We start from the raw sequence: 27628 nt of genomic DNA, 5'->3' as shown, positions 1-27628 counted from the left end.
GCTTCCATGTTTCTGCAACATCTTCATTGTGTGCTAATCGTATTAAATATCACCCCAGTACTTATTGGTAAATTATTTTAAAGCTAAAGCTGTCAAACACTTATTTGTGTGCTGGTTATGATGGAAGATTCAATGTTTGTGTCCCTAAGTATCCTCAGGTTTGCCATATTTATTCTGAAGTAAAAATTAAGATGGAGCTTCTATCTCTTTCTCCCCCTCCCTCCTAACATAGCTGAGAAGGCCATATTCCCACGGCAGCATGCCTAAAGGAAAAACTGTTTTGCACAGCATCACACAGGTATTCTGAAAGTTTTGTGTAAATCACAAAACTTTTGTCTCTTAAGAAAGGTCAAGGGGTTAGGAGTGGCTGTTAAAGGCCACATGCTTCCATTTCCCCCATAATTCAAGGGCTGCCTGAAAGGTAACTGCAAGATGGCCACAGAGACTGTGGATCTCTGTTGTGTTGTTCACTCTGAACCGTTGCATCATTCCTCTATTGTTTTCCTACTGTATAAACAGCCAGGCTGCTGGAAAGCTGTGGAACTCGAATCTAAGGCCCTGTATGTAAACATGCAGTATTGTTACTGTTCTTCAGTTTACAGTAAACACAGTGCTGTGATACGGTGTAGGGGATATTCAGTATTCCTGCCCTCAGAGAATACGTAGATAAAATATCTGTTGAGTAGATTCAGAGGTGTTTCCCCAACTATGATCTCTCTCCTCTCTACTTCCCCAAGTGTATATTAGCATGGCAGCACCTGTGCTGTGGAACTCCCTGCCTCTTGACATTAGGCAGGTGCGTTTACTGTTTTAGACAGCTGTTGAAAACATTTCTGTTCTAGTAAGCCTATCCAGACACATGCTTTAGTTTACATTTGTTTCATTTTTTTATTGTGCTTTGTTTTTAATGATAGCTTTTTTCATGTTTGTTTTTATTGGTTTCTTCATTTTAATCATCCGTTATATATAACATAATCTGCACACTGCTTGGACTTTTCTTTAGGAAGCAGTTTATATTTCCCCGCTAAATAATAATTAAAAAAAAATAGTAAATGATTATTTAAAAATGTTAATACACTGAATGCCACCAATTATCTGCATCCAAAAGTATATATGAAGCACTACCTAGCCATGCATTGTTCCCTGTCTCTTAAAATGAAGCAATAATGTCCTATAATTAAACCAAAGTAATAATGACCTTATTGCGTGGAAGCTTCAAGGTTAGGTAGGCGGGCGGGCTGTGCACCTAAAAATGTTTTCTTTTGTCACCTTCCTCCTTCAGATACTGATTTGGGGGAATCTTTAGATAAATACCCTGTGCCACTCCCCACCTGAGAGCACACACCACCTTCTTATAACCTTTTCCCACTGCCTATTTGTTTGCCTCCTTCTCTTGAGACCAATCCACAGCGCATCCCAGAGAGACGACAAGTTGTAAACCATGAATTTGTCACTATTCCTTCTTTTTGCTCTGTTCACTTACTCAATCATTTGTTTAGGGGGAGTAGGTAAACAGGCAACAGCAAGAGCCGGAAACTCCAGATATTGGAAGTGGGCCCAGGCTATGGGTATCATTAGATGCCAGATGATGCCAGCTCGGTAATGCCTGCCTTGGTGCTAATCATTGTTATTAGTGCCCTTTGCAGCCTTTGTCTTTGCTTGTTGCTTGAATTTTGACGTTGCACAGGGCACTGCTGAAATTTGAGACCCCAAGGTCTGCCACTGTGGCCAGCCATTATGTAAACATAACATTACAATATTGCATTATGTATGAAAAATGTTAGAAATTTTAAAACACGCAACGAAGGCTAAGCAATGTGGTTCCCTCCTGATGTTGTTTAACTACAGCACCCATCAGCCCAGCCAGTAAGGCTAATGATAAGGACGATGGGAGTTGCAGTTCAAAAACATATCAAGGATACCCCATTGACTAGCCTTGCTTTAAAATACAGTTGGTCCAACATAAACATTTTTTTAAACAGTCCAATAAAAGCACATAAAAGGCATTTGGGAGTGGAGTTTTTAGCCATTTTAAATCCTAAGCAGAAGGGTCAACTATACCTCTGTTGGGAGTTCAACAGAGTAGGGGTGCCACTCCTGAAAAAGCCCTGTCCTAGTGCCTGCCCGTCTAATCAATCTTAAAGGCAGATTACTGGACCAGGGCCTTCGATGCTGAACTTGGGACATAAGCAGTTACAGATAGCCTGGCCGTAAGCCATTTAGGACTTTTTAACGCTCAAGACTCATGCTTTGAAATGGACCTGGGAAGACACTAGTTACCAGTTCAACTGATGCAGAATTGTTCCAATGTGTTCAGAACGCTTAGCGCCTGATATAAATTTTTACATTAAGTGGCTGGGAAGTATGATGACCAAACCCTCTGCAATCGCCACTTGATTTTAAACCCTAAGACTTCACATTCTCTGTGTTGTTCAGGAAAGACTGTGTGTTCAGTTGGCTGCCTGCCCAAACCTTCTGGTGGGAAAGTCACCTATGAAACAAAAATCTGGTTCTGACAGGTTCTGGGTGACACAAACACGCAGGATCTGTGTGGTGCTGCTACTGAAGCAACCCAACCCACAACATAAGTCAGTGAGCCCTTGTTGCACAGCAGTCAGTAAGTCCTCTCCAGGTGCATTTGTCAACCATTGATTTGCAGACAGAGGTCTGAGGTCTTCTGCTGCCACTTGTGATTCTTCAAAATGCCAACCCTCCTTTCTTGCAAGAGATGCACACATGATGGTGAAGAGGAGATGCTGCTAGCCGAAGATCAGCCAGATTTGATTGAGTCTCTTGATCCCAGATGCAACAGCAGCAGCAGAAGCTGCTCAGGAAGGGCGAATTTCCTCCAAGAGAAAGAAAGGGAACGCCTATCTGTCCACGAGAGTCTGGATTATTTGCCTTCCCACAGTAGCGTTTACAAGAAGTGGCTGCAGGGACAAAACTACAGGTAATAGACAAACTGCTTGTTGTACACACTGGATATTAGCACTGAATTAGTAACACCGAGTTGGAACCCTATTTGAAATTCACACGAAAGGGAAAATAAGCAATGGGAGTTGTAAGGGAGTTTGGAGACGGGGATGCACACCTTACGATTTGTGCAACTTTCTCTCACTCCAGCATAAGGGATTTGCCTACTTCAATAGGCCTTTGCAGAACAGGCATGAAGAGGGCATGGCTACTATGCTGGGACCCCTGTTTTAAGAAATCCAGCAGGAGTTGGGATATTGGAGTTCAGGGATGCGTGCCAGCACCTGTGCACCCCCTTACCCCTCTTTTCTTCCCAGGAGGTTGAAAGGGAAGCAAATAGAAATAACAGGAACCCAGTTTACAGAGGGCTTGGAGGTGTGTTCTGCTGCCACACTATCCAGTGTAGTTAGGCAGGTAATTAGTTATTGGTTTTAGCATCATTTTGTGTTAAATGGTAAGCTGTATTGCTTTAAAATGTGGTGAGGCCTTCTACAAATGGGACTACCTCTGTTCAGCCCTGGACATCTGCTCCAAAGACCTGTTCCAATGGCATGGCTGATACCACCAGAGTTACAGTGCAGCAGGAAGGCAGTACATGTGTGCAGCCTGTGATTTTTTTTCTTTATTAAAAAGTCCTTGGGTATATAGAAATGATACCTTTGGGTCTGGGTTTTGCTGCTATATACCAGTTAGCATGAGGTCAGCTGCTTCTGTCTTAGAGTGAGTTACTGTATATAATTAATGCTCAATTGTCTACATTAGGATTTTCTGACAAAACACATGTTTGTTCTTGCTTTGATTTAAACTTTATGAGAGTCAGTGATATCGAATACCAGCAGTTCCATAATAGAAATGGTTTAGGAATAAATATTTCTCATTAGCTTCAGGCTTGATGCAACAAACTTTGTAGTGATCAGCTTTAGCTATTGCGGTTTCTTTGGGCAAAGATATCCAAACCGAGCAAACTAAAGTTTGTCGGTCTGGTTTCATGTTGCTTAACTTCTCCCAACTCCTTTATCACACTGATTAAGAAAACATTTTCTATAATTAAGTGTGCTGTTCACTCAAAGCAAAGTATTTTTAAAATCTGACCACACGCTTACCTCTCTTGTTCAAATCAATGACATGCAGATGTACCAAAATATGGGTGGTGGTGGGGAACATGCCCTAATTTTCCTCAGCTTGTACAATAATTTATGTAAGAGTCAGATAATTTAAACCTGCATTTTTCTTAGTCCCCAACATGATGACCAGCAGAGACAAAAGAATGGGTCAAATATATTTCAAATGGACATGGTGAAAAATATCATTTTGTAGCTTAAGTATTAAAAGCACATCAAGAACACCTGGACTTTCTACCTGTTCCTAGAAAGATAATTGAAGTGAGTTGCAGGCTATGAAATGGTTCTGTCTTCACTTGGCTCACTCCACTTGCACATGGAGGATTCCTCCCCCCCAAGCTTTCACAGGTTAAACATATTTTCCTTTATTTCCTCTTTGCGCATATGACTGTAAAGTATTATTACATCGAATGATAAACTTAAACCAAAGTGTTTTGGTGCCACCTATTGGGAACAGTGAAGAGTGCACTCAGATGTTTGGGGGGAAATGCTCTGTTAGGGACCAATGAGGAACTGCCACATTCTGAAGAGATGCAAAACACAGGAAACACTGCTGCCAGGTTAGAGCAATTTCCAAATCCACAGTAGGGCAAGACCTTCATTTGTACCAATCTGAATGCCACAAAATACAGCAGGGAGGGAAAAGGTACCAGAAACATCCTAAGCATGTCTTCTTAGGAGCAGTTTATAAAAACATAAAACTTGGTAATACACAGTATTGCTGCAAAAGTGCAGGTTACACATCTATAATTGTTATAAGAAAGAAAGACCACTGTGACCAGGAAAGGTTGCAGTCTACAGTGGATGGACTGATTACAGACTGAGTTTCTTGCTCTTGCTGCAGACTCTGTTTCTTTAGAGAATAACTAGGTCTGGGATTCTTGGAAATGTTAAATAGACCCAATTTCCAGTGGGAAGTGGATCCTTGGATCTATTGTTACAGTCTTGCATCAGAGCAGTCATAAGAGACATCACACCTGCTTATTTTAGCTGTTAAGGCAGCTGTAAGCGAATAATCAGAAGAGCTAAATGGAGCATATTTGTTACCAGTAAACGATATCTTGAAAGTTTATGCTTGTAATTCTCAACTGTTGTGTCTGGATTAAATTATGAAAATTACGTAAGTCAATTTGCTCTTGTTGCAATTTGTTTTGCAGAACCTAAGATTTGGATCAGGGACAATTCAAAGGGCCAAGTTAGAGATGTAGGCAATACTTGCCTACTTGCCTAGGGATATGGACTAGAGGCTTGGGGAAGAAAGAACAAGGCATATTGATGGAACAAAGAAGTCTCAATCTCTCACTTCTGAGTCATTAGTTAAAGAAAATCATGGCTGGAAAGACATGAACACCTTTCAATCACAATTCTTCTGAGAGATTCTCAGAAGAAACTGACAGCTCTTCTTCTCAAAAACTGAGATTCCATGATAACTGTTTAGCATTTTAGACGCATTACCAAAAGGCTACTTATTAACATTCTGAGGTTACTGCAACTGATACCAATTCTGCTTTTACTTTTATTTTTTAGAATGGACTGGGATCGATGGTTAGTGATGGGCATCATTGGAATAATAGTAGGAACAGTGGGTTTCCTGATCCATCAAATAATTGATTATCTCATCAAACTGAAATGGGAACTAGTGAAGAACTACATTCAGGTAACATGGCAGAAAATAATAATCTCTCTGTTCAAATTGCTTTGGGGGAAGTAATAAAGTCCAAGTAAGATTTTGTTACCTGATATTGGCATCATGCCACCTCTGTCCCTGATGACCTCTCTTTCTACAGACACTGAAGACATACTTGGGTAAAGTGTGCATAACAATGCACAGATTTCTGAAAGTAACATACAAATAATCTTCATTAGGGGAGACTGCTTTGCAATAAAAATTATATTAGTGAAGACTGAATGCAAATTGTGTATATTAAGAGAAGTTTGCACTAAAATGCTGATGAATTATATATATTATAATATTTATATTATATGTATTTATTATATATATATTTGTAGGGTTTTTAAAAAACCCTATGAATTGCTGCAAAAATGTGGAGAACAGAATTTAAGATTGGAAACATAAAGAACCAAGGTAATTGAAATTGACAGATTCATAAATCCCCACTTAGGAAGAACAGTTTTTGATAAAGCTAAGCTAACCTGAACTTGGTCATAGCATGGGAGCCCTTTGAAAGCCACAATGAACTACGACCTTGGCTACCCACATGTCTTACTTTTAGGTTTCCCAGAGGCATCTGGTTGTGGGAAACAGGCTGCTGGATGCGATAGACCTTTGGTCTACTCCAAAATCACCTTTTATTCTTGCTTGGACATAACTGTAACAAATAAAGCATTGTGAAAGGGAGGCTTGAAGAATGTTGGAGTCTAGAATCATGCTGTAGTGGACTCACCCTGCTAATTGCCCCCAATTAAATATAGTGGACTGACCGCACAATACACCAATTAAACAAATTTCTACAATTTATCACAGGATATCTTGTGTGAGGGAAAACTTAGTGATTTAGAGTCTCAAGTAGGAGTTCATCAAATAAGAAAAGTTTTATTTACAAAAAGAGGTTGGTGAAACCAAGTTGGGTCAGGAGATGTGTTCTTTCAGGTAGAAGTTAATTTACTAGTTAAACGAAATATAAAAATGTCACAGGCTTAAACACAGAAGTCTATGCACAGCTTTTCTTAAACTTCAGTTGCTAAAAATCAGGTAGATGTTCAGGTTTCTTGAATAGGTGGTAAAATGCTTAACTCAGTTTCTGTTCCTTTACTTAGCTACGACAGGTGTTACAGTTAAATACTTTTGACACAGCACAGCTTCCTTCACAGATTACTATTTTGGTTCATGAGTGAGGGGCACTTTTAGTCAGTTACCCACTCTCTTAGCAATCCCACACCTGAGGCATTCTAATTAGTATAACAGACCCAGGGGATCACCTCACTCCTTGTTACAGGCTTGGAAGTCTTCTGTATCTAGAAGCACTATCCCCTCCTGGCTATACTGAGGCCCAGGTAGTCTGTATTCCCACAGCTGCTACCTTCCCTGGCTCAGACTCAGTCCTTCACTTAACTCCAGTTAGCTGTATTCTGTCCCAAGACACTTAACACGGTCTTACTTTCTAAGCTACAACGGCGCTTAGATATTAGCTATAGATATTTTCCTCAGAACAGATGTTAAACACAAATTTGAACCAACTCTCTCAGACAAACCCTATCCTAATCACTGTCTTCCATCTCAAATTAAGCCCTATCTAAAACAAAAAACAAAAAAACACCAACTCCCTCAGAAACTGCTCCTTTTATTCTCCCTCCCAAAGTGCTGCCCCACCCCACCTCTGACTAGCTGTCTTGGTAGCCATTTGGAGAGAGGTTCCAGCATTCTGGCAGGATTCTGAGGGACTGCATCACCAGTCTCTGGTCTGGCTCTGCTGCCTATCACACATGCCATATTTACATCATACATATTACACTCTTATATCACTTTATATCAATTTGTGCTTCTCACAAAGGATCCCAGGAACTGTAATTTAAGGATGCTATAGGTTGTTAGGTGACCCCCTCAATGAGCTACAATTCCCAGCACCCTTGCAAAACTACAGTTCCCGGAGTTCTTAGGTGGCAGCCATTATTGTTATGGTGTAGATATGACAAGTAATAACATGTTAAAGAATGAAGCCACAAAGTATATTTACATTTTTATTTGTTGTAAAAATGGGAATAACAACTGCCATGAATGCACCACACAGGGGTGCAGTATATATTAACTATAGTCCCATGGTTGGAGCAAAGACCCCAAGTCAGTTTTTAAACACTACACTACACCAATTTTGTGTTCTCCAAGAGAGACTCCAAGAGAACTGCTACTTTCTTAGATAGGCAACTGAAATAACAGAAATTGTCAGTGGATTTAATAATGGTTCCCTCAGTGTTTATAGCTGATGTGACAGGTCCAATACTGGGCCTGTGGTACACACACAGCTTAGTTTCTATTTTCTTTAGATTGTGGCCCATAATAAATTGGTATGCTGGCTGCTTGAGCAGTCTGTACAGAATGTGCATCTTGTTGAGTCTGTTGACAACAAGAATGCAGTTGTCAACAGAGAGGACATCAAGGTTCAGTCCATCTGGTATTATTTTTAATGTGGCAGAGATTAACAGCACCACCATCAAGGTGAAAACAAATGGAGACTAACCATTATACTTAAGACTGCATCTAGCACAGCATGGAAGGATCTAAGAAGGAATAACCATAAAGGGCATCTCCTTATAGCACCAGTTGCAACATCTTCTTCCATGGACGTAGCCAAGATTTTTGCTGGGGGGGGGAGGCTTTTGTTGTGGGAGCAGATCCTCAGATTTGTATTGATTTGTATTGATTTAGGGGGGCAGCTGCTCCCCTTGCCCCCCCCAACTACACCCGTGCCTTCACCTCTTTACATGCTCTTGTTGGCATCTGTCTGCCTTGGGAGACAATGGAGGAATGTGCCTTTGAGGTTGAGGTCAAGCTGTTGTAAGGTTGCAGCTCCTGCTGTAGCTGTAGAGACTGATGTAGGAGAGACATGTTTTGTTGCAGCTGGGGCATAATAGCCAGTTGTCAACTGTCTTTGATACACTCAGTTGTCTTTGTCTGAGATTTCAGGCTCAGAGCAACCGAAGAATAGAAGGTAGGCAACAAAATTGGGAAGAGGCCTTTGACAAAATCTTGACATTACAAGTCACATGTAAGCAAACTTCAGGTAATCAGAGGAGAAGATTCCAATATAAATTATGTCTATCCCTTTAGTTTGCAAAGAGTTTGACCCAAATTGCATGTATCTGGTCTTCCTGGATGACTGCAGAGTAAGCACATGTTTGCAATTTACCGTCAAAGATCTGACCAGAGGCCAAGACAGGAAATCTGTGGTAGCTTGCTGAGCCATTTAAATTTGGGAAACAAAAACAGCATCTTTGACTTACAGGCACAAGAGAATCCAATCTCAACAAAATGACTTTTTTTTCTTGCAAATTTGTGGGAGTCAATTTATGGTACTTGCAAAGGGCAGTGGAGACAACATGATTCTGGCTAACCCAAACACAAACAGTTCAAAATGGAATGGGATGACAGTCAGACAAAATTGGTGGAATGGAAGGCATATTTTATAACTTTCTATAATAATTCTATAAGGTATTCACTAAGAAAACTGTATAGCCTTTGTTAATTGGATATTGGGATATATGGGTAGTTATGGTATTATTCAGGAAGAGCATTTTGATGAGTATTTGCCTTGAGAAAGATGAGGGTGCAAAATCTTAAAATAATTAAAAGTCAAATTACATTTTAGGCAATATTAAAATAAAGTTTGTTCTAAATAGGAATCCACACACAATCCTATACATGCCCAACAGTAAATTCCATTGATTTGAATCAGAATTTTTCCTAGGCAAACAATTAGAATTGTAACCTCAGCTAGGCATGCAGTAAAAGGGATTTCTTGAAAATAAAGTAAGCTGTATTTACCAGTATGTCAAGTGACACTAAAAGTGGCTTTTTGTTTTTAATCCTTTAAAATAAATGTGAATATATTTAAGTAATATGCAATATATGTTATGGTTGCCATATTTCAAGAAGTAAAGATCTGGATACCCTCAAAGTTGTTGAGGAAAACTGAAGATCCAGGACAAACTGCTGCCTGGATATTCCCCCCGGACGTCCCTTCTGCCTTTGAAATCCCGGTAATGTCTGGGAAATCCTGGACGTATGGCAGCCCTAATATATGTGACATGGGATCTTGCTATTTTCAGCTCAGGCAATACTCCCTGTTTAATGGCTATTTCATTCAAGTGATCAATTTCAAATATTGTAAAACAGAGAGCATAAATCCACATGATGACTTACTTCTATGAACATGTGCTCTTTAAAGACACGTATTCAGCTAGGTGTACTCAGAGCAGACCCATTGAAATTAATGGACCTAGCTTAGTCATGCTCATTCTTTTCTTTCTTTTTTTTAAATGATATTTATTAAAGTTTCAAAGAAAAGAATTACATTAATTTAAAAAAGAAGAAAAAGAAAGACAAAAATAAAAATAGAAGAAAAAATACAAAATACAAAAAAAGATTAAAAACACTTTAAAAAAATACATCAGTCTTTCCATACCTTACATTCATTTCCTTGTTTCCCTGACCTCCTCACGCCTCCCTTTTTTGTACTCCAATTCAGTTAGTTAATTCAGCAATTTCTTTCCCTCTTTGTTTTTATCTTAGTCCTTTAAAATAATATATTATAACTTTGGATTCTCACCTGTTTACAATCCATTTTTACATACACCTTTATAACATTGCTGCTTAAACCACTTAACTTCATTCTGACATCATTCTAACATTCATTAATTTTGCAATATTTCTGTAAATAGTCTTTAAATTTCTTCCAATCTTCTTCCACCGACTCTTCTCCCTGGTCTCGGATTCTGCCAGTCATTTCCGCCAATTCCATGTAGTCCATCACCTTCATCTGCCATTCTTCCAGAGTGGGTAGATCTTGTGTCTTCCAATACTTTGCAATAAGTATTCTTGCTGCTGTTGTGGCATACATAAAAAAGGTTCTGTCCTTCTTTGGCACCATTTGGCCGACCATGCCCAGGAGAAAGGCCTCTGGTTTCTTCAGAAAGGTATATTTAAACACCCTTTTCATTTCATTATAAATCATATTCCAGAAAGCCTTAATCCTTGGGCACATCCACCAAAGGTGAAAGAATGTACCTTCACATGCTCATTCTTTTCAATAGGTCTGCTCTACATAAAACTTAGTTGAATACCATCCTTGGATTGGTTGGCTGAAACTGCTGGCATCTGCTATATGACAATTGTCTGTGTGTGTTGGAGGGGGATCCTGTCCACATATTTTAGCAATGGGAGATGTTGATGGGGGCAGATGGTGCTGTACTCATCACTGTGCAAACAGGATGCTGGACAAGATGGGCAATCGGTCTGATCCTTAAGGTTCTTATGTTATTCTAATATGTGGATTGACAATGTATTTGTTTGGCAAATGAATATCCTACCATATTATGCAGTTTTTCTATCAATAACTATTTATTTTGTAAAACTGGCAGAAAGGCAACTTTCATATGACCTGGTTATACATACTTGGAATTGGGCTGGCTATGATCATTGTATCCTCAGGACTGGTTGTGGTAAGTACTGAACACCTGCTTCTTGCTCAGCTTTTAAAATATCAGGATATGATATGTTTGCCTGGGTGGAATGTGTCTCGTGATAATGCTTGTTGCTTGCCTATGTGGAGGATAGAAAAGGTGTGTGTTTTGTGTGTGTAGAAACTAGCCTACTGTAGAAGGTAAAATTCATATTAACTTTTCTGTCCAATTTTTCCCCTGGTCCCACCTAACCCTAGCATGTGGCCCCTGGAAGGTTGCCTCAGGCTGAAAAAGTTCTTACACTCCTGATTTAGGCATGTTTACCTGATAATCCAGGACATAGGTGGTGCTGTGGTCTAAACCACAGAGCCTAGGGCTTGCCAATCAGAAGGTCGGTGGTTCGAATCCCCGTGACGGGGTGAGCTCCTGTTGCTCAGTCCCAGCTCCTGCCCACCTAGCAGTTCGAAAGCACATCAAAGTGCAAGTAGATAAATAGGTACCACTCCGGCGGGAAGGTAAATGGCGTTTCCGTGCGCTGCTCTGGTTCGTCAGAAGCGGCTTAGTCATGCTGGTCACATGACCCGGAAGCTGTACGCTGGCTCCCTCAGCTAATAAAGCGAGATGAGCGCCACAACCCCTGAGTCGTCCATGACTGGACCTAACGGTCAAGGGTCCCTTTACCTTTTTACCTGATAATCCTGTCGACTGATGAATCATGACTGGATATTGGATAACATTTGATTTGAGCTGTGCTATGTAAGATTTTGTGGCTGCTACAATAATATTGCCTTTTCCTTTTCCCAGTTCTTTTGCCCAACAGGTGCACCAAGTGGATTACCGGAAGTCATAGGTTTTCTGAACGGAGCTTCTATTCAGCACATTTTTAATATCAGAACTTTTGTGGGAACTTTTGTCTCTTGTGTTCTGGCTGTGGCATCTGGGCTCTTCTGTGGACCAGAAGGTCCCATGATTCACTTGGGGTGAGAAATCAATATTTTAAAAGTTACAGTTTTAAAAGAAAATAGGGATAGGGAGAATGGAATGGAGGATATTGGGAAAAGGCATTAGATGACTGGCACCCTGAATAAGCACACTTCCTACTGCAATATTTTGTTGCATGCCCACTCATATATGTAAAACACATAGATAAAATCTTAAGAGTATAATCCATAATATAAAGAAGGAATTTAATTTATCATTGCTATTATATTAAAATTATTAGTCACTTTTTCTTGCCGAGCAACTCAAAGCAACTTGCAGCCAACTAGTTTTGCATGCCTTCTGCCATCTGGTGATTTGATTTCTTTAATCTGAAACTTTGTAAATCAGCAAATTAAATATACCATTAATTTTTCACAATACTTTCCCCAGTGCAATAATAGGATATGGATTGAGCCAGTCTAGGCCAAAGATCCTTGGAATGAATCTCCCCTCCTTCACCAGATTTTGGAACTCAGCTGACAAGTAAGAGACCTTATCAAATAAGTATGCAATAGTTAACTAAAAAGGGTTACTGGCTGCCTTAATTTAGGTAACATGTAAAAGTAACAATAGAAACATGTAACTGTAATGGTGTCTTCAGTGGAAACATAGAGTTGCGTACCCAGTGCTATCAAACAGTGCAATGGGACTTTACATTCTTCTCTGCCATTTGGCAGTCTCCACATATTTGGGGAGAGTCTGAGGGCTGCAGGAGGAAAGAATAGAAGCAGAAGTTTGCTTGTGCAGTGTTGGATTCAGCTCATAAGGGCTATATTGCTGAAGAATTGTATAGACGCTTTATTTAGGAGAAACAAGGGTCCGTTTTGGATGCAAAAATCCAGACAGCTTTCCTCCTAAATCATGCCTCCACAGCAGCAAATACAGCATTTCAAACAGCAGTTCACAGTGCAATGTATATGTGTTTACCTGGAAGTAAGACAAAAGGTGGTCATTGGGGCTTAATGCTGTGTGGTGTGAGTGTGGAGCAGAATCCACATCCACATGTGTTTGTCTTGACTGGTGAAGTTTAATTAGTGAAACCTGCTTATGTTGCACTTTTGAGCACCATCATTATGAAGCATACAGCTGCCAAATAGACAGCGGCGTAGCGTGGGCTGTCAGCACCCAGGGCAAGGCAAGTAATTTGCGCCCCCTAACCCCTAACCTGCCGCCGCTGCCAGCTTCTTCTTGCTGCTGCCTGGTCTGGTCTGGTGTGGTTCTCTCCCGCGCTCAGCGCTGCGCTGGGCGGCCGCTGCACTGTCCCTCCCCCAGATAGTCCCTTCCTCGCTCTCTCTCCGCACCGCACGCCTGGCACCCTTCCCCTCCACAGTGGGCGGCGACCCAGCAGCTCGGATCAGATTCGCACAGCCAGCACTGCAGTGAGAGAGAGAGAGAGAGTGAGCCAGGTAGGGGCAGAGAGCTGCAAGTGCGAGCGCCCCCCCCAGATGTTGCGCCCGGTGCGGCCGGCCCCCCCCTGCACCCCCCACGCTATGCCACTGCAAATAGAATATGGTAAAGCTGCTATGTTGAATGCATAGAATAAATGAGGTTTAAGGCTGCTCATCTGATTTTTAATTGCCTTCTCACATAGGTTTCAATAGTGGCTTACTCAGTTATAAAGCATGAACAAAACAGAACTTTCAGGTCAAAATGGTCAGGGGATTTTTAAATGGATGTTGCTCACATGAAATGACTTCATGCAATGTGACATGGAGAATGCTACTTTTGTATAAAATAACATATTTTCAAGATACTTGGATGCGATAAATCACCAGATCTTGCAGTATGGACATGAATCACAAACACTTTATCTTCTATTTGTGAAATGCTGGCATTTGCAAATCCATGGGGTGCCCTGTAAGATCTTACTTTAAACAGGATCTATTATACCAGTGTTATTGTTCATGTCAAGCCTGCATTTGGAAAGCTTTGAATGATCAAGTTCCATAGCCTTAAAACAGTGGATTATAAAAATATGTAAATAAAACATGTGCCTTTGACCATACTGTTTGTTGTATCTCCAAACAAAAAGCCATTACAAACTATCTGTGGCTCAAGGATAACCAGACAGCCCAAATAAACATGATACATTTTGCTTTTTAACTTGCCTCAACAATTAGTGAAATAACTTAGAGATGTGTTTGTTAAGCTGTTACTTATGGAAGAAATTTGCCCCGTGACCAATGGCACAGATTTCTGAAGTATTTTTGCATGTTCATTAAAATCCCCATGGCAGTTTGAATCCACCTGATACGGGTCACAACCAAATACATTGGCCCTTGAGGTCTATCTAGTAAGAGAGGGCTTGGGTTAATTCAGTTTGACAAGAGTTGGCTAGATTGCTGTTGCATAGCTTGCTATGGGCACTTCCAGATGACCTGTTCATCCTGATTCGTTTGCAGGGAGATAGGACAATGTTGGCTGCTCAGAGAGCATTCACCAGTAGTGGCTGGTGAGGCAGTAGGTGTAGGGTACCCAACACAGCAGGTTTTTGAGAAGCAGAGGGGCAGGTATGAGGAGCTTGGCATAGTACAGCGCATGGTGGCAGAGCCAATCCAACACTCCTGCCTGTATGCACCACACTGAGCTCCCTGAATTGGGGCCCTTCCTGTCTCTATACACAGCAGCAACCTGGTGGGTTAGAAAGCCGGGAGAGCAACAGACCGCCCCCACCCCTGCTAGTGCCTTACCAGCTGCTACTGGTATTCAGTCTGATTTGCTTGCAGGAAGGTTAGTTGACATTGCAAGTGTTAGCCTACACTTTCCGGTACCTTTCCCAATCACTTTCCTCATCGCAAAAGTCTGAACTTTTGGAGAAGTGGATTTGTTTCACAAGCCCTCCTAATCAAAAATAGTTGTGAGACTTGAATTTGTTGTTGCGGGATTGAATCCCACCTGAAAATAGCAACAGTCTGTAAGTGCCATATGCACCATTCAAAAGCAGGTATCATTTTGTCTTTATTTTGCTCCGAGAAAATATGTAAAATTGGCACTTATTTCAAGCTCACGAAAAAGTAATTAATTATGCATGCTGTTTTGTGAACTAAAGATGAAGAAACAAAATTTAAAAAATCCTTCCAGTAGCACCTTAGAGACCAACTACCTTTGTTATTGGTATGAGCTGAATCTGAAGAAGTGTGCACGCACACGAAAGCTCATACCAATAACAAACTTAGTTGGTCTCTAAGGTGCTACTGGAAGGAATTTTTTTATTTTGTTTCAACTACGGCAGACCAACACGGCTACCTACCTGTAACTAAAGATAAAGAGTATATCTTACTTATCTAAAGTAATGGGATTATCCTGAAACTCTATTCTCTCCTCTCCCCCCACCCCACCCCATACTCCTCTTTGTTACAGGAGGAATTTTGTTACGGCTGGTGCTGGAGCAGGGATTGCCTCTGTGTTCCATGCTCCAGTGGGTGGACTTCTATTCACACTGGAGGAGGTGGCCTCTTTCTGGGATATCAAGCTGGCCTGGCAAACGTTCTTCTGCTGCATGACGGCTGCCTTCACCACAGATCTCATCTCCTCTTCTCTCTGTGGGTTTGTCTACAGGGGCCAATTTGGATTTTTCAAAGCAGAGATGAGGATTTTATTTTGGGTAGGTACTACATCCACACTAAATTAAGCCTAGGCCCTACATGTGTATTTCGCTGTGCCTGTTTATTTAAAATATTCATATTCCACTTCACCCTATGTTCAAGGTTGCTTATGCTATGAGGAAAAGCTGCCACATTGGGGGCTTTTTATAGTTTAGAGGAAAGGTGAATAGGAGGTGATAGACGTGTATAAATTTATGTGTGACCTGGAAAAAGTGGATGGAAGAAAAGCTTCCCTTCCCATAACACTAGAACTCATAGTCATCCAATGAAGTTGAATGTTGGAGGATTCATGCAGGCAAAAGAAAGTACTTCTCCATGCAGCACATAGTTCAGGGGTAGGCGACCTAAGACCCGTGGGCCGGATGCGGCCGAATTGCCTTCTCAATCCAGCCCGCGGACGGTTCGGGAATCAGGATGTTTTTACCTGAGTAGAATGTGTCCTGTTATTTAAAATGCACCTCTGGGTTATTTGTGGGGCATGCCTCGTGTTTTTACATGAGTGGAATGTGTCCTTTTATTTAAAATGCACCTCTGGGTTATTTGTGGGGCATAGGAATTTGTTCATTTTTTTCTTCAAAATATAGTCTGGCCCACCATATGGTCTGAGAGTTGGTGAACCAGCCCACGGCTGAAAAAGACTGCTGACCCCTGACATAGTTAAACAGAAGAATTTGCTCCCATAGGAGTCAGCAGCAATCCCCAACTTGGATGGCTCTGAAAGTAGATTAGACAAATTCATGGAGGATAAGGCTATCAATAGCAACTAGCCATGATGGCTGTGCTCTGGCTCTACAGTCAGAGGCAGCAATGCTTTTAAATACCAGTTCCTGGTAACCACAGGAGGGGAGAGGGCTCTTTTGCTCAGGTCCTGCTTGCAGGCTTCCCATTGGCATCTGGTTGGCTGCTGTGAGAACAGGATGCTGGACTAGATGGGCCATTGGCCTGATCCAGCAGGTTCTGCTTATATTTTTTTAAGAATCGTAATTAAAATTCCATAAAAACAGAATTACAAACAAGTTGAACATCTAAAACAGCAGTAATAAGCACCCAGCTCAACTTATTTCAGTTCCCCAACACCATCCTGAATAAACAAAGCCTTGCAGACTCCTTAACATTTTTTAAAAATTAAATTTATATAAAACACTTCATCTGACGATCATAGGATAGTTTACAACATAAAAACATTCTTCTGAAAATGATCACAAGTGTGCTTTGGTTAACTGTCTCTGGAAGGCCATTCCACAACCCTGAACAATCACCCCCCCCATAAGCTCAAATCTTTGCTGAGGTTGACTTGACCTCCAACAATGATGGAACACTGAACAGGGCACCAGATCAGGTGGGAATAAATCATTCTGTTAGGTGTGCATGTCTAAGGCCATAAAGAGCTTTAAAGATTAAGAACAGTGAGTGGTATCCAATTGTACTGAGAGCAGATCCGTTCAAATGAATGAACATGACTAACTTAGGGCCATCAATTTCAATGGGTCTACAACTCAGTGTCTTGAATTGTTAGCAGATGGCTCCTGCCTCCCCATTATCACCAGGACAATATCAGAAGATCATGGGTAACATTCATCCTGGTTTTGTGAATACTCTGGGCAGGAGCAGATGCATCTTTGGAATCCTGCAGAGCAGGAAACAGCTTCAAGGCAATTTTTTGGGGGGGATCATGTGTGGGGAACCCAGGCTGCTTCTCCTTTCTATATTTCCCCACTTTGAAACTGATTTCTTTAAAATAAGGAAGTTCCTACAATGTGCCTTTGACCCTCTCTTAACTTGCTTGCTCCATATGTGGATCTTAATATGGGAAAGACCACAGTTTCGACTGATTTAAGGCATATGCCACTTCATACTTCTTGTGTGAATATGCCATAAAACACAGGAGACTGTTTTATAAACTGGAGAGTAATCCAAACAAAGATTGAGGTGAAACATAGTTGGGGACAAGTAATACCTTCATAATATTGGTGTCCTTGGCAAGGTTGGAGACTTACGGAGAGAACTGAGAGAGAGAGACCTTTTGCAGAACAATCTTGTTTTATAGCAGTGCTTTAAACAATCCTAAAAACTGACTAGAAGTACCAATATAGTTTTCCATTTCATGTTTGAATTCTTTATCTCATATGATTTCTTGCAGGCTCTTCTTTAGTATTCCTTTGTGGACTCATGTTCTTTCTCATCTGATCCTCAACCAGATGTATGATAAGGGAATTTAGCAAATATAATTGAATGTGGATGTAATGGAAAAGTGGGTAGGAGGGAGAGAAAACTCTTAAGAAATCGGCTCATGGAAACACACTTACCTGTCCAAGAAGGTCCTCCTGAGCAATATAGGGACTAGCTACTCATTTATTTATTTTTGCAAAAAGTATTACAATGACATCATCATTATGTGTCCAGAGCACTGCCTAGTCCTATGTTGTTCGATAAGTTTCAATTCTTAAGGCTCAAGAATGTGGGCAAGGTGCTTGAACTGGTCAGGGTGACCACTTGTGTTCTGGACCCTTGCCCCTCTTGGCTGATAAAAACTAACTGGGCCAGGAAGGTGATTTATGCCTCCTTGTAAGAGTGAATGGTCCCTGCCTGCTTGAAGGAGGCAGTAGTAAAACCATTCCTTAAGAAACCCTCATTGGAAAATCAAAGTAATTACCGACCAGTTGCCAATCTTCCCTCCTTGGGGAAGGTTCTTGAGCAGGTGGTCGCAGACCAGATCCAGGCACTCTTGGAGAAAACTGATTTTCTAGCTCCATTTCAATTGAGGTTTAGGCTCAGTTTTGGAGCAGAAACTGTTTTGGTTGTAAACTGCCCTATGGGCGTAGTCAAGGAGGGGCAGGGAGGGGCAGCTGCCCCCACCCCAGATCAAGTGAAACAACAGGAATACTTAACTAACTGACCAATCACAACAGTTCTGTCCCTTAACAAAAGTCCTGCCCCCCCCAACAAAGTCTTGCCCCCCCAACAAAAATCCTGGCTACACCCATGAACTGACCTGTGACCCTCATATGAAGGGCTGTATAGAAATTAAATAAATAAATAAAACAAGTTAGTTTTAGTAACTTGCATACATATTTTGGCACATCAATGGCATGGTTTCCATACTGGAGCAAACCAAGTTTCTGCAGGCATAACAAATAACACAAGTATGTTCAAAACGAGTAATTTGAATGTTACATTCTAGGGCCAAGGACAGGCAGGGGGTAAGCAATTGACCAATTGACTGTGGTCCTTGGCATCTTCAGTTTTCACATATATGTAGGATAATGATACTTGACACATTGTTTTGCCCATTGAAGTAACTTTTAAGTGCTGTTAACCTGAGAAGATAATTCTCCTCTGGCTAGACAGGATAAAACTGGCACAAACCCCTGTCTTCTGGATTTGTGCTAAGCCACCTTACTGTAACAAAGGGACACAGACCTTGGCAGATATAATGAAAAGAGAGTTGAAACTTTGGATTGTATTACAACACCTGCCATAGGAAAGTTAGCCTAATAATGCCACATTTGTGAACAATTCATTTTTATCAGATAGCATTTACAAAGAACTGCTGTTCCTTCGTGGATAGTTTGATAAAAGAATGTAGGCCAGCATACCTTTGGTACTTTATAATATCTATTAACTTAATATTGATAGCAAAAGAGATCACTCATGGATTTGCCAGACATAAACACAAGCAGTTCTACTGCGTCCGATCAGAACAACAGCTTAGCTTAGACTTAAGTAGATGCTTGCGAGACATTTCCAAAATAAGCTATTATGTCAACCTACACCAGGACTCTGGTTGCCAGAGCTATTAGCCACTGTTACAGTAGAAGAAATGATGTGGCAGGTTTTTGTTTAATTCCACTCAAATTCAGACCTTGGGATTTTGGGTGATTTCAGAAGGGTCAAGAATAAAAGGCAAAAATGAACGGAAGATGTCCAAAGGTGCTGTAGAAGTCAAGACTCGCTTTATTTTTAGAAAGTTGTTTGACACATTTCAAGCTGTGCAGCTTTTTCTTTCCAAGGGTATTTCCCCTGTGCAACTCTGCAGAGAAAGCAACGTTCTTTTTGTACTTGCCTTGTTTAGGTGAAGAGACAGGTGGTATACGGTGGGGGAGAGAACTTGCTCTCTCTGGAAAGGGTCTTGCAAGAAAACACCTTTTCAAGGGTATTTAAAGCCCTAGTTAGCTCATTTTGGGGCTGTGTACACATTACCAGTTTAAAACTCAACTAGGCCTCCCCCCCCCAGTTTGGATTAAAACTGGTTTGGGTGAAAACATGTCAAAATGCAGCATTTTATAGGAAACAACAGAATAGATACAGGATTGTGGCTTAAATTGTGCATATACCACTTGTGCATCTATGATCAGAAACAGGTACTTGTTGGTAGTGGCACCTGGTTTGGTTTATGGAACATCTTCCTTTGAGTAAGTTTTTACTCAACATGAAGAAAAGCCACTTTGCCACAATTGTCATACAGAATAATACAGTGGATTATAATGACTTCCGCCTTGAGTTACAGTTTATAGTCTTTTATAAGTTTATTTAGGATATTTCACAAAAGAGCAATTGATTTTGACTCCCACTCTCCTGGAGGAACTGTTGCCAATGTGGTTTCTACCACAGCTTCACTGTTGTTGTTTTTTGCTTGCCAGCTAGGCTAGATAATCAAATGCTTTCATTTCATTTAGTGTAGGGCTCCAGGGAAATCTGGCTGCTTTCATGTTTTATAGCCAAACTCTGAGCAGAGAGCTTGTGGGTTATGTCTTTCAAGAAAAAACAACAACATTGATTTTCTTCAGTTTATGCTGAACATAGCATTGCAAAGAAGTCTTAAGACCCTTGATTTTCCAAGGGTAGGATTTTATGGAAGTCTGAATTTATTATTTATAAACTCTGCAGTACTATGCACACTTAACCTGGGAATAAGTGTGCATAGGACCAAGCAGCACAACTTGCTACTACTCAGAACAAAGAGTAGTTCATCTTGGTTGGATGTTAATTTTAAAGAGCAGGAAAAATGTGAAATGTACTCGAGTAGGAACTATGAACCAATATAAATCTTATGAACTCATGCTGCAAATGCAATGCACATTGTGTTAGAAGAAACATGTTAGAAGACAAAAATAAATTATATATAATGCATATTTCACTTGTAATAGCTTATGGTTCAGCTTCAGTTATATCATGCAGGTTCTTTTTTTCTTTTGGAGAAAGCTATATGTAGCAGAATCAAGGGGCGACTCTTTGCTGGAGGTATGCCAGCCAAGTAGCTATAGGGCAGTGCTGCTGAACTTTCTACCTCTGGCCCCACACAGCGTTGACATATGAACCACATAAGTTTGCCCAGAAGGAATGCAGCCCACAGGCTGAAAGAGGTTCCACACCCCTGCTATAGGATATGGTGGAAGCTCCCTATATCTGGTGCAACACCCAATATGCCACTGCTGTTGCTTATTCACTGGCACAACTCTCCAAATATGCTGGCTGAGCACTCCATCAGTACATCTGTTCCTGGAGCCACTGGAAGCCAGATGAAATTGTTTCTGGCATATGCCGGCCCCAAAACCCAATCCTGAGCAGGGAAATACAAGTTATAAGCTATTGAGCAAGTGCTTCTGTTTTAGGGAAATAGGGTTGTATGGGATTACTTGCATCCTTTTAAAAATCATTTCTCTTGGTATGCATGTGCTTGATGGAGAGCAGTGCAAATGTTTAGTAAGGCTCTGCTGGTTTTACAGACCTGTAGAAGACGTACATCTGCTGTTAGGACGTTCAGAAGGTCAACAATGTAGTCTACTGTACTAAAGTACCCAGCAGTCTCTGTAGGGCTAGAGTCCCCAACATGGTACATAGGGACACCATGTTGCCTTAGGCACCCACCAAGTCTCCATTTCCTCCATTTTTTAAATGTCCCCCATTTTGGAGACTTGGTAGTTTTAGCTGTTACTGTACTTATTTGGGTTTTGGGTTTTGCCTGTTTTAAGGGAGGTGGCTTCTGAGTATTGTCATTCTATGAAATGGGTATTTTGTGGTGCCCACAACAGTTCTGAGATTTAAAAATATGCCCCTGGGGATCCCCTGCTTCTTAGGGACATATAGGAAGTAAAAGGAATCAGGAAGCAATGAGCTTGCCATGGAATTAAAGAAGAGTTCTAGATTGTGATACAGTAGCAAAAAATGCTAATGCTTTTCTAGGCTGCATCAACAGAAGTATAGTGTCCAGATCAAGGGAAGTAATAGTACCGCTCTATTCTGCCTTGGCCAGACCATACCTGGAATACTGTCCAATTTTGGGCACCACAATTTAAGAGGGATGTTGACAAGCTGGAATGTGTGCAGAGGTGGGCAACCAAGTTGATCAAGGGACTGGAAACCAAGCTTTATGAGGAACAGTTAAAAGAGCTGGGTATGTTTAGCTTAGAAAAGAGGAAGCTGAGAGGATATATGATAGCCATCTTCAATTATCTCAAAGGCTGTCACATGGAAGAGGGAACAAGCATTGTAGGGCAGGACTCGAACCAATTGGCTTCCAGTTATAATAAAGGAGATTCCTACTAAACATATGGAGAAAATTCTGACAGTAAGAATTGTTTGACAGCAGAATATTTTCTCTCAAGAGGTTGTGGACTCTCCTTGCTTGGAGGTTTTTAAGCAGAGGTTAGATGGCTATCTGTCATGAATGTTTTAGTTGAAATTCCTGCATTGCAGGGGATGATCTTTGGGAATCCTGTCCAACTCTACAATTCTATGAAATTAAAGAACTACAACAGGAATAAAATTGATTAAAGCAACTCAATGTCTGAAAAGATTTCCTTGATAGAGAAACCTCAAGGATATATACAGCATGACAAGTTCTTTGGGAGGCACTGGCAAAACTTATAATTTCAAGGGAAAACATGCTGTTGGTTCTTAAATAATAACTAGCAGATCCAACAAAGCAGGCCAGCCTATCCAGTAGCCTATTCCAAGCTTATTCTGGTTTTATGCAAAACTAAAGGTAGAAGACAGCATCAGATAAAATAAAGAATCTGGCATGAGGCCTTGGCTATGATCCATAAGCTATTACGAGTACAACTTGCATTTTCTACATCTAATTTCTGCTTCTTTTTTTGAGTTGTTGTATCACACCTCTTTTAACAGAGTGGCTGCTGTATGTCAACTAAAATGGCAAGGCAAAATTAACAGAACATATTGTTTCTTTTCTCTTCAATGCAGGTTAAGAACTTACTGGACATGAGTGTGTTGGCCTTTGTTCCAGCCATTTTCCTTGGAATACTTGGAGGACTTTTAGGAGCTCTTTTTGTTTTTCTGAATATAAGAATTAATAGATTACGCATGTGGTTCTTCAACACAATTCCAAAAACATCCCTCAGAAAAACAGCTAAGCTCTTAGAATCTGTGCTGGTTCTTGTAAGTACTTAATGGTGTTTTGCCAAGTGTCCCAAAGTTACAACTGTGCTAGCTAGAATTAAGACCTAAGTGTGAAAACATAAAGGTTACTAGAACAATGGAAGGCGCTAAGTTGCCACATAGAACTGGCAGAATAACAGCAGATACTCAGAGGCCCTGAATCTATCTCCTACCAATATTTTCCAGTCTTTCTGAATTATGCAGAAGTCTAGTCATTAACAATCAGGTTAGGATTGCAATTTACAACAGTTATTGTTGATATTGCTACATAATATATTGTTTGGGAATATATCCATAATTCATAAATTTATGATCAGCTGTTCAGACATATTTTGATCTTATCACATGCATACAAATTTAAACAGAGACTTTGGGGTTAGGGACCCACATATATGGAAATAGATAAGAAACAAGGTAACTCTGAGTACCTTCCTGCTAAGAAGCTGCTGATCTCTAGGCTATGAAATGAGAGGTCCTTCCATGCAATAAATAAAAGATTATTTCTTCACTGTATTTTTTATAACAACTAGCTTAATTAACTATTGGAACATTATTAATTATTATTATTATTATTATTATTATTATTATTATTATTAGCATTTATTTAATTTCTATACTGTCCTTCGTTTAAAGATCACAGGCCAGTTTACAATATAAAAATGCAACAATACACACCATAACAACAAACAAAAAACAATAACATGGAAAGATTACTTCAAAAAGTTTAAAACAAAACAACGAAGCTTGCATTAGAATTTTGCTTAAGAATGGAGATTGGCAAATGCAGTTGATGCATGAATAAGGATTCTGAGTGCAGGGATCTTTGAAGCATAGGTTCATGGGATTCCAGGTCAGCATCTATGCTTCTTGGCCTGACTTTAATCATTTCTTTTGTAATTAAGGAATTTCCCCTTATTGTTCTTCAATACACTCACACATTTCTCCTCTGACTGACTGACTGCTCTCACCACCATGTGAAAACTCAGTAGGTCACACATGGTAAATATTACTGGCAAAATGAGTGTTTATAGAATAGACAAGTCCTTGCATAATGAGCAACACTGTCTATTGTTTGGATGCACTTGAAAAATATGGGTCAAGGCACAAAAGAACCATTTGGGGAGAGCTCTTGCACACAGATCGAACCCACCATACTCACCTACCCTCCTTAACTTCCTCATAGTTCCTTCCCTAGCCAAGCAGCAAGAGAAGGTGGACAGACATCACGCACCTGTTAATTCTCCTGTGCAATATACTTAAAACATAGAACACTTATTACAGGTACCTATTGCCTACTGTAGGAAGGTGGGAAAGTGGGCAGTGGGTCCAGTGAACTGCCTCTTGCTTTGGAGTAATGTGGCTTCAGTCCCTGCATGCTTTAGCAACGGATGAAAAGCAGTAATAGCATGCTCCCCTGTCCTTCACTGACTTGTCTCCACCTCCAGGATGTGGTGAGTTCAGCCCTTGCTGCCTTAATGAATAGAAGGCAGGACCACAACAATCATGGCTAGCTCTATCGAGGATTCTGCACAGCGTTAAGGCTCGCCCACACTTCCGCTTGTCTTGTACCTAGAAAGCAAAGGTCTGAGAGGTTATCTGCTTGTCTTGTGCTTTTTTTAGTACAGGTTCAAGCAGCTTTTCATCTGTTCCATTGCTTACCCTGGGAAAACCTTCTGTTTACCACTGAATCAGAACCAACATCAATCTGCAGACAAACTGACATTTTTTTCTGATTCAGCGGTAAACAAGTAGGAACGCTAGATATCTTGAAGAACTGTTCCAGTAACTAATGGAAGACAATCACATACATTTCCAATCCTAAAACCAGTACAAAAGAAGCCAGAATTCTAGTCATGGATTGCTGGATTGTGAACTTTGATATTAGATCTTTCAAGAGCTTAAATACACCTTTCTTATATGAACATGAACTTGAGTGGGTGTGTATAAGGGTAAATGTGTTTATTTTATATTCAACATTTCTCTCTTACGTATTTTTAAAAACACGTACAGGTTTTGACCATTACTGCAACGGTCTACTTGCCATATTTCTTTCACTGTACTCCAGTCAAGAACCTGCCAGAATTTGAACCATCTACTAAGCCAGAGAAGTAAGTAGTGGCTTACATTGCAACACAAGGGCTTAAAAAGGAGAGCTGTCTTCTGAATAAAGAGATGGAGGCTAACTGCTTAAGTACAGAACATATGCACGATGTCAATCATATAAGCACAAAGCTAACTCCTCTTCTTAAACTAAGTTTAGTTCCAAATTTAAAGATATAGAAGTGAAACAGTTTACCAAATCATTGAATACTTTAAAAAGAACCAAACAAGCACCAATCCTAGAGTTATTCAATGGATAATAAATATTTTGGAGAGATATTGAGGACTTCAGATACTCACACATGTGCTGAAAGAACATGTGAGGGGGAGTTGTGGGTCCACATGGGCTAGTCCCACCCCTAACTGGTCTTTGCTGGATGGTGAACTTTGATATTAGATCTTTCAAGGGCTTAAAGACACCTTTCTTATATTTAGTTGGTGTGTTATGGGGCTCTACATGTGTACTTTCCCTTTATGAAAGGGAGAATACAGATTGGGTGAGGATTATGAAAGGGAGAATACAGATTGGGTGCATATAATGTTCTATGCACTTACATGCTCCTCTGTTGCATTTGGAGCTGGGAGGAAGATATGTCTATCAAGGATGGTGATGACTGGCCCAGTCTGCTTGCTCTGCCTCACATGTTATTCAATACATGTAGTATGTCTGAACCCCCTATTGCAGTATGTATTCTACTCATGAATACAATGTTGTTTCTTTTATTTTCGATTTTTCAAGTATAAGCCAGCCTACGTGGCACATTTCAGAATATAACTGTCCCCTGGGAACATTCCAGACTGGACCAGATGGAGCGAACTATTCCAACCAATCCTTTAATGAAGGTATGCAGGAGGGTGGGTGGGGAGTAGAACTAGGAATAGGAATGACCAGCTTTCATGTAACTGCATTTCTCCATCTATGCTTTTTCTCTTCAGAACACAATTTGACCAAAGTCTTTGATTTCACTGTTACTTGGGGTTGTCTGTGAATAACAAACTAGAAACAGTTTCTGAGGCATTCAAGGAGATCAGATGCTTCTTAACCATTTTATGCTCTTTTACATTCTTCTAGAGACTTTGGTAGCTCAGCCCTATTTAGGACTTTGGTCACAGGACATGATAGCTTAGGTGGATAGACAGCAATACTAAAAGGACTTGCCTTGCCTATCTGCCCAATGAATCTTGAGTTGGAAGATGTGGCATAACAAACAGCAACCACAGTCACAATGATCCACCAGCATCAGTGTCCTTGGTGCTCTGTAGAGTTTAACAAGCAAAAGCAAAGCTAGACAGGCCTCCTCCACATCATCCTTCTAATCTGTAATAGACAATGGAAAAAACAGAAGGTGGCATGGAAGTAGAGAGGGGAAGGGAAGGTAGCAAGGGATGGATCTGAACAACTTACATGTCCTTAATTGTGGTTTACAGTTGCCAATTGAGATTGAACGGTTAAGCCATTGGTTTTGTGAAAAAATTAATTTTGAGACCTGTGCAGATGTAACTTCACACAGAAGCCTGATTGATAAACTATCTGGACATTAGAGCCCTTCTGTTTGTTCTTTCTCTCACTTCCCACCTTTTCAATCTCATTTAAAGCTGCTGCTCTCTTGGCTGAGAATGGGATGAGAGGAATCACGTACTTATTCAGACGTGGAACTCATGAGGAATTTGGATATGCTTCTCTTTTTACGGCACTTGTATTATACTTCTTGCTTTCCTGCTTGACAGCAGGCTCTGCCATTGCAAGTGGTTTGGTTATACCTATGCTGTAAGTATTGCATTCATTTTATGCTACTCTAGGACGCAGGCATCTCTACAGAAATCCCCAATATGGTGAAAGTCACTCAGTACATTCCACTTACACCACACATTTTCAACATTGCAACTGCCTACATGTAAACCAAAGAGGTTAGTTATTTACTACATATGGTGATGTGTAAAAATAGTCATGTATACCATCCACCTCTTATTCTGGACAAAATAGATTTGCATTTATCATATCATAAAAGTGGGTCAGCTGCCTTCAGAAAGATGCTTAACAAGTGGCTGAAAAGAGCAGGCAGATCTAATGATTTATCAGAGCCTTTCTGTCTTTGCATCTCAGGTTGGCTGGGCTCCTCTAGGCTGGTACTTTCTTGCAGGTGTGTTGTGAAATGTATTTTTGGCACAGTAATAGCACATTAGTGGTGGATTTAGTCTGCTTTATTATTTCTGCAATGCTTCCCCAATGTTATCACATTATGGTTGCCTAGTGGGACTATGGTACAACAAAAGCAGGACACCTCCACCCCTCAGAACATATGTAGTATGTAA

The 27628-nt window shown here is 40.6% G+C and overlaps 1 protein-coding gene across 1 annotated transcript in view; it reads left to right on the top strand.

The window, feature by feature from the left end:
- Positions 1-1054: 1054 nt before the first annotated feature.
- LOC310713766 (chloride channel protein C-like) overlaps positions 1055-27628 on the top strand; it is a 66559-nt gene continuing 39985 nt past the window's right edge. The window contains exons 1-10 of the mRNA XM_083518263.1: positions 1055-2950; positions 5622-5751; positions 11190-11270; positions 12036-12211; positions 12603-12695; positions 15573-15816; positions 23021-23215; positions 25226-25323; positions 26055-26158; positions 26912-27083. Of these exons, the coding sequence (XP_083374389.1) occupies positions 2703-2950; positions 5622-5751; positions 11190-11270; positions 12036-12211; positions 12603-12695; positions 15573-15816; positions 23021-23215; positions 25226-25323; positions 26055-26158; positions 26912-27083 (1541 nt within the window). The 5' untranslated portion in view covers positions 1055-2702. The remainder of the gene's footprint in view (positions 2951-5621; positions 5752-11189; positions 11271-12035; positions 12212-12602; positions 12696-15572; positions 15817-23020; positions 23216-25225; positions 25324-26054; positions 26159-26911; positions 27084-27628) is intronic.

The sequence above is a fragment of the Podarcis liolepis genome (genome assembly GCF_965112155.1).
Source record: "Podarcis liolepis genome assembly, chromosome: 8".
Taxonomy (NCBI): domain Eukaryota; kingdom Metazoa; phylum Chordata; class Lepidosauria; order Squamata; family Lacertidae; genus Podarcis; species Podarcis liolepis.
This window is presented reverse-complemented; position numbering and strand designations above follow the sequence as displayed.